This window comes from Xyrauchen texanus, chromosome 3 (genome assembly GCF_025860055.1).
Source record: "Xyrauchen texanus isolate HMW12.3.18 chromosome 3, RBS_HiC_50CHRs, whole genome shotgun sequence".
NCBI lineage: Eukaryota > Metazoa > Chordata > Actinopteri > Cypriniformes > Catostomidae > Xyrauchen > Xyrauchen texanus.
In genome coordinates this window covers 40,467,486-40,475,636 of record NC_068278.1, presented here as the reverse complement: position 1 = coordinate 40,475,636, position 8,151 = coordinate 40,467,486, and the positions used below count along the sequence as shown (strand labels likewise).

General features: G+C 36.9%; 1 protein-coding gene across 1 annotated transcript in view; it reads right to left on the bottom strand.

Annotated features, from left to right (window-relative positions):
* Positions 1-15: 15 nt before the first annotated feature.
* niban2b (niban apoptosis regulator 2b) overlaps positions 16-8,151 on the bottom strand; it is a 43,305-nt gene continuing 35,169 nt past the window's right edge. Inside the window, exons 7-14 of the mRNA XM_052098821.1 lie at positions 7,801-7,905; positions 6,174-6,336; positions 4,834-5,021; positions 4,440-4,595; positions 3,316-3,429; positions 3,085-3,192; positions 2,645-2,756; positions 16-1,004 (exon numbers count right to left, since the gene is read on the bottom strand). Of these exons, the coding sequence (XP_051954781.1) occupies positions 22-1,004; positions 2,645-2,756; positions 3,085-3,192; positions 3,316-3,429; positions 4,440-4,595; positions 4,834-5,021; positions 6,174-6,336; positions 7,801-7,905 (1,929 nt within the window). The 3' untranslated portion in view covers positions 16-21. The remainder of the gene's footprint in view (positions 1,005-2,644; positions 2,757-3,084; positions 3,193-3,315; positions 3,430-4,439; positions 4,596-4,833; positions 5,022-6,173; positions 6,337-7,800; positions 7,906-8,151) is intronic.

Sequence of the window (8,151 nt, the reverse complement as noted above, 5' to 3'; positions counted from 1 at the left end):
AAGAGACCCTAGTAAGTTTCACTAGTGATCCATGTGCACATTTTCTCCCTTTCCAGTGTCTTCTCCCGTTTCAAAGTCATTACACTCCTCCTTTGCCATTTGAAGCGCCTCCAGTGCTGCTTCATTAGTGGGAGACTGAAATCTGCTGTTGTCTTGCTGTGACGGAGATATGGAGTCAGTGCTTTGCTCTGAGTGGGAATCTTGATTGTTCTCTGAAATGTGACTTTTCTCCTGTTGGCCTGATGGTGTCACTGCCTCTACTTCCCTTGCTGGGGAATCTAAAGACATTTCTTTTGTGCCTGAAGGTGTATCTTTGTTTGTAACCAATGCAGGCATTTCCACTTGGTTTAGTTGTGTCCCATCTTCATAGTTTGGGGTAAATTCTACCTCCTTAGTTGCAATGTCCTCTTTTAAGAATGATGACTCTGCATCTTTCTGCATCCTGACCTCTCCACCCAGCTCATGTTCCTCTTCCTCTACTGTATTGTCTATTTCCTGTATGGCACTCTCCGAGGCTGAGTTGTTTTCTGTTTCCTGTAGTGGCATTTCTGCTGGAGTTTCTTCCTCTTGAAGTGTTGTTCTATTTGTTAAAGCAGGGGGTTTCTCCTCAAACTCATTTCTATTAACATCCTTTTTAGTTCCATTGGGAACTTTCTTCTCTGACTCCTGGGTTGATTTGGTGTCCGAGCCTCCCTCTGCCTCATCTTTAGGAATGTCATCTACGGCAGGCACTTCTAAGGTTGATTCATTGGGCAGCATATAGGCGGTGCCTTCCAGCTGGATCATGGAGACCACTTGCTTCATCCTGTGTCTCTTATGAGCTTCTGTATCTCCCACTTGTCCTTCATCATCTCCATCCACCTCCTCTTGGCCTCCTCCATACCCCCCAGCCCAGTCAATTGGAGGGTTCTCTCCCAGAAGGAGAAGATTCGGGTCACTGTTGTTAAGAATGATGCTGTCTCGGTACAGGTTGTGTCTCCGCTGGACAGCTGCTTCCTTCACAGCTGGAAACATAGAAAAATAAACATATTTCTTTCAGATGTGTTTAAAATTACAATGTAAAAAAGACATCTGTGTGAAAATGTAGGCAGGAGGTTAAACATTTTATTCTTCTTGGGTTTAACCCTTTAAAGTAAAGAAGGTGTTTTTTTTATAGATTTCTCGTGTCAGTGACATGTCCAAAATTAAAGGTTTATAAATAAAAAAACATAGAGGGTCAAATGTTTGGTATAATTTTAATTAAAACTTTTCAGAATTTTTAATGAAATAGATTATGATAAATTAGCCTAAGAAACAACTGAAAAATCAAACAAAAATTAACTTTTATTCTAATTTTTCTGATTTGACCTTTTATATCTCAGGGTGCAAATAAGAAAGCACAGAAAAACAGCTTTTATTTTGTTCCTAATAATGCAACAAAGTCAAATTTTGTGCTGATACAACAAAGCAATCAAAATTGTAGCGCTACAAAAATAATTTATCCAAGTGTCCAATAGCCTCTCCACACAAATAAAACAATAATTTTACATAAGGACTAATTACAAATGTAAATATAATAATGACTAAAGGTATGCTCTCTCTCCAAAGCATGCAGGCATGAGTAATGAGATCTCATTTAGTGTCATTTGAGCCATAATTGATTCAACTGTATTCTATGTACTTGGCACCATCTCCTGTTGGCCATATGTAATTAGAGTGAATGATCCTCTCTGCCCATATTTGGATGACTTCCACCACTGGTTGCAGCAATCTGAATCCTAATACGATTGGATTAGTGTTTCATGACACTGGACCACTTACTACATAATTTCCAATGAAATCATCTGATCCAGCAAAGCCAATGTGTTTTTAGCCAGATAGCACATTATGTGCTGTGCGCATATTATGCTTCATGTTATGCTTCGTGGATTATCTAATGATCCATGCATCCGATTACGTTGTATGTTTACATTATGCTTACATTAACGAGAATACCCTCCTCCATAACTTGGTATGTGCTATTTTATGTTCAGCTAATTTTTTGTGAAGTTATAACCAAAAATTTGGCATATAATCTGCACCTGTTTACATGTAACATGTATATCAAAGACATATACTTAACTACTACTAGCTATATTTTTGTCTGTGCGTGAAAACAGATAAGCTGGTCGTAGTCTACTCTTTGAGAGCTTTCCAATGACATATAACACATGGCTATTTTATCAGTTTGATTTTTTTAACCTATTACAATAATATCAACATTGCAAATTATTAATACATTATCAAAACAGAACACTTCTGATTTGTCAGCATATATCGAAGCACTTGTTCAGTTTTGGTCATAATGCCCACATGCATTGTAAAGTACAACTTCTAAGCTTTAAAACGAAGCCTATTTTTTGTGTTGGTCAAGATTCAGTTACTAATATTTTGATAATTATTTATTTCTCCATGGAACACAAAAGGAGGTGTTAGCCAGCATGTTAGTCTCAATCACCATTCACTTTCATTGCATCTATTTTCCATAAAATGAAAGTGAATAATGACTGAAGCAAACATTCTTCCTAACACTTCCTTTTGTGTTCCATGGAAGAAAAAAAATATTTTATTATTATAGATGTATTATTCCTTTAAGTTGTACTTCATTTTTTGAAAGCCATCTTACCCATCATTATGTCTTTCAGAACTGTGTGCAATACCACTTCCTCAAAGATATTCTCCACCAGAATGAAACGAGAGAAATCTTCAAAGATCAGCTCCTGGAAATGAGGGAGTTCCTGTAACACAACATAATGCTAATTATTTTATTGCCCATCCCAGCAAGCACACATAAATCCCAAGACATCTGTAAAAGACTATCATCTGAAAACATTACACTGCAATTATTGTACACAAACATCTGATAAACATCTTAGAAAATAGCAGATTCAAATATAGTACATTTCAAAGACATTTGCTGAATGTTGGTCTACCGTATGACAAAGAATATTGCATAGACATATAGCAAATGCTCAAAAATGGCATATTCCAGATGAAAACACATACATGGGTGTAACATTATTAGATTTTTTTTAAACACAATACTGCTATGAGAGGAAGTCTTACAGCAGAGCATGTTGGAGAGAGCTGTTTCAGCATGTAAGGGATGAATATCTGGAGAAGAGCCTCTCTGAAGAACTTCTTACGAACAGTGCTGCTATCATAGTCAAATTTCTAGAGATGACAAGAGGTGAAATCAGTACAAATTGACACAAAATAAGTAATCTAAAAAAATTCCCCAACTGGTACAATGATATCTGATAGGGCAGATGGACCCCTAAAAGTACTCTGTTTCACCTTGATGACACGATCCTGGCAGCGCTGGATGGTTTTGCAGAGGTCTTCTCCTTCTTGGCACTCCAGACTCTGGTGCAGGAGCTGCTCAAATGTGTACACTGCATCATCCATTTGCTGCGTAAAAAAAAAAAAATGGGTATATCTTTAGTAAAACTGGGAGAACTAATGCAAATCATTTTCATAAAAAGGTGACTGGATATACAAAAGGCCAAAAAAAAAAAACTTCATGATCAAATACATTTGTTTGCTTTTTAATTACCACACAGCTTTCACAAGTAACTACAATTTACTCCATGTTACTCCATATTGCCACAAGAGGGCATATTCTACCACACAGCAATGGCATTTGCCTTATTTCTCCACTCTCTAAGAGATGAATTTCTGATGAATCTGAGTCTGTACTAAAAGTTTATTTTAATGATTATAACAATCACTTTATGCCATTCTGGTGATTCAAAAAATATATACATATTTAACATTTGCATTTAAATGCTAGTGCATGATGGGATGGCTTTCTCTCTCATTTTGTGCTCTCAATCAACAAAAGCTGACAGCAGTAATGAGTCAGTGTTTAACAGTAAACTGCAGCTGTATAATTTAGTGACCAAAATGAGGTCATTTTATATACATATTCAAACAAACTGCAAATTAAGTAACCATCTTTATACATTTATCTTTGCATAAACTGTCAAGGTCCTGTCACTCTGTCAGTCTGTGGTTTTGTCTGACAGGATCGTGGCATCATCGCCCCATTTCTGTCTTGTGTTTTGGTGTCTGTCTTTGTGCGACCAATTCCCCGTTTAGTCCGGTCGGCCTGATTCCCCATTACCTCTTTGCCTCAGCCCTGGATTATATTTCCTTTGATTTTCCCCTTCGGGTAGTTTATGTTTATAATTTTGTTTTTGGAGTTTTATTTTGGATTTTTGTGTTTTATATTTGTATTAAATAAACTGCACACTGCTTTGGGTCCATAGCCTCTTATTCCTGACATAAACCTCATAAAAATAGCTTAAATTTGTGATAAATATGTGTACTTAATTTTTTAGTAGCACATTTTTACAGCCTGTTGTTTCTAATAGACATTATTTTGACTTTGTTTCTATTCGGCTTCAAAGATGACTGACCTCTCTAATTAAGATTTGGGCTCTCTGGACAAACACAGAGGGGCTGGAAACGTCAAACCGCTGCTGCAGTCCCTCTAAACTCAGTGTCTCCACTCTCTCATAGCAGATCTGCATCTTCACAGGATGGAAGGCTAGCATGGAGATCTTCTCCATGTGCTAGACAACAAAGACAAAAGAGTTGAAACACTGTACCTGGTGGCTGAGAGACAATCCAATGACCAGCAAGCTACCAAACTGGTCTCTAAGATGGATTTTCCAGCAGGATAATGCATCAAGCAGCCTATTAGCAACAGCAGTACAACCTGATATAATACACAGTAATATGTATATACAGTGTGAAAAAAGTTATATACAGAAATTCAGTGAAACTTTTCATATGTACAGGTTGTCTTACTTCTCCAAGCCTTTCCTTGTTGCCATCATTGAGAAGGTTCTTGCTCATATCCACCAACTCCCTGAAGAACAAGTCTCGCACCTCAAAGAAACCTCTGCTGGTGGGTTCCATCAAAGCTTCCAGGATAGAGCTGATATACGGTTGGATACTCACCTTCAGAAGCTTCTCTGCTTTGGGCAGAACAAGAGCTACAGACAAACACACAACAGTCTTTCTGATTGTGACACTTGTTTTAAATGTATAGTTTACCCAAAAATGAAAATTCTCTCATAATTCAATCATGCTCATGCCATCCAAGATGTGCATGAATTTTTTATTCTGAGAACACAAACAAACAGAATATCTCAGATATGAGATATCTATGACCAGACCTCTGAAGCTCCAAAAACCACATAAAGGCAGCATAAAAGTAATTCATACAACTCCAATGGTTTAATATAAGCAATGCAATCACTGTTTTACTATAAACTAATAGATTTATAGTAAAAAAAAGGAATTAAATATTGATCTGATTCTCACCCACACCTAACGTATTTCTTCTGAGGACCAAAAATCCATAAGACGAATTGCATTTATGCAGCCTTTATGTGATTTTTGGAGCTTGAAAGATCTTGTCACCGTTCACTTGCACTATATGGACCTACCAAGCTTAAATATTCTTCTACAAATCTTTGTTTGTGTACAGCAAAACAAAGTAAGTAATACACATCTGGGATGGCATGAGGGTGAGTAAATGAGAATTTTCATTTTTGGGTGAACAAATTAACCTTGCTAAACTGTGCTGCAAATTATGTCTACTTAGATCTGTTAGATTTGGCTTAAAAATGACCAGATTCAGAGAAAACGGAGTGATACTGTAATAATCTACATTTGGCTGGACAATCAAAAAATGTGATAAATTGTTTTCTCAGTTTCAGGTGGTGGCACTGTTACTGCGGTTTAGCTTTGATGGGCAATATAGATTTATAGATCTTAATCCCACAATTATTTTATGTACATATGAGAGCAGTCACCATAGAAGCAAACAGAGCTTTGTGAGTCTTTGATGGTGTTTTGTGTAGCATAAACATAACATGCTGTTGCAAAGTTTCCATAGTTTACTTGGATTGTGAGAAGGAAATAAATTGTTTCAGTGTATATATGACATCCTTACTCATTAATAACACTGGAGGTGAAAAATTATGTCATCCTTTCTTTTCAGAATTCCTAGAAAATGCTGTATACTTCATTGGAAGTGAATCACCAGAAAACTGATATGGCCTGACATAAGTACATATTCAGAGTTAAACTAAGGCATTTTTATTTCCTTGATAAGTAACAAATAGTTAAATTAAAGCTACCTCTGATTTTGCTGGTCACATGTTCTTTGGAAGAGATGATCTGGTCCATGTCTGTGCGGATAGTGTTTTCCAGTGGGGGGCTACCTGCTTCACAGCTCTGCACTATTGCTTCATACTGCGCTTGAGTCTGGCTCTGAACCAGCCCATACATTGCATCTGATATCTGATCACAAATAAGACAGAAGCATTTCAATACATCCAGGTCAGGTTGTAGAATATCTGGTAGAATTTGTTCAGGAGCTTAATGAATACATTCAGATAGTAATAACACCCTATTTTAGGATAGTTATACTAATTGGCTAAAAATATGTGTACATCCAAACACCACACCCATATGCACTTTATAAGCATTTAATTTCAATTCAGTTGGCCTCCCTAACAGCTTCTAATCTTATGGGAAGGCTTTCCACTACACATTTAAACATGACTGCAGGGATTTGCTCTCATTCAGACACAAGAGCATCAGCAAGGTAAAGCACTGATGTTGAGCGATGGGGCCTGGCTTGCAGTTGGTGTACCAATTCTTTAAAAAAGGTCTGGACTTCTGCACCAGACTCTGGAAAAAAATCTATATATGTATATGCTTTTTGCACAGGTTGGAACAGAAAAGGGCCTTCTTTCAACTCTCGAGATAGTCATGCCGTAGCATTAAAAAATATTTTTTTTTTACTGGGATAGGCGATCCCATTAATTAGAAGGGGGTGTCTACATATTTTTGGCTATGTTGTGTCTTGGTGGTATAGTAACCTGCTCACTTTGTTTCAAACTTTCAATTATGGGGAATTAAAATGAGCAGAAGAGCACACAACATTTCCCGTCTACCTTTTCAGCCATCTGGGTTTCCCAAGTATTTTCCCATAGACATTTCATAAAACCCTTCATAAGTGTTTAAGCCATGAACCAAACTATCCAGCTCAGAGGTAAATCACAACTTCACAAACATTGTTATGAGGCAATAAAATATTTGAAAATCAAACAAAAAGACAAAGGTACAAGACTGTGTACTAATATCTTTCATGAGGGCACAGACTTCAATCCCGTGAAGCATTGCGAATTGTCATTGAATGAATACAATGGGAATACTGTATGTAAAACTATTTGTTTTAAGTTGTTGATTATAGGTATATAAAAAGTATATTTTACGTTTAATGCTAAATATTCAGAAAAGTAAAAATAAGTAATTTAAGGGTGAAAAGACACAGAATCAATTTTGCCATTCACAATGCGTAATGGGAGTGGGTGCTCGCTGCGAGGCAAATTTAGCGGGCTTGGTTGAATGCAGTTATCAGATTAGTGAAGCTTTCTCTGCCGGACCATGGGTAATGTAGTTACTTACATTAATTCCACAATCAAACTCGATGTTTTAACAATGAAGTTGAAATAAAGCAGACTGATGGCTTCAACAGAAGCATATACCATTGATAAACAACCTCAGAGCTCAAGGTAAGTCTGATTTTAAAGGTTTATAAATTATTGAAAATCAATTAATCTATGGAAAAAATAAATGGGATTTTTTTTCTTCCGGAACCAGACTGTTGCTCTCTATAAAGGCTGTTAGAATTCTGCGGAAATGTGTAGAGCTTTTGTTAGAATTCTGGAACTAGTAAAGCTTAAATGCATGACATACCAGCATCCAATTCATCTGTCTCTCATGCATTTTGCCCTTCAGTTTGGGGGTGATGAGGTCTTTCAGCTCAGGGAGGAGGGTCTCCATCACTAAATTGGCAAGAATCTGTGAACACAATCAATTGAAGAGACATGAGGATTGCACAACCATAGCTTACCAGACTTCTTTTAAAAGCAACATGTCAGTCATTTTCTGAAAAATCAACAAAATACAAAGATATAAACAGTATGTTTGTGTGGGATTGTGTGTCAGAGCCAGTGTAATTCTAGAGAAAAAAGAAAAATCTCTTGAGTGCCAGAGATAACAAAGTAAACCCAGCCTGCCTGGTGCACATTACAACTTTACTAGTTC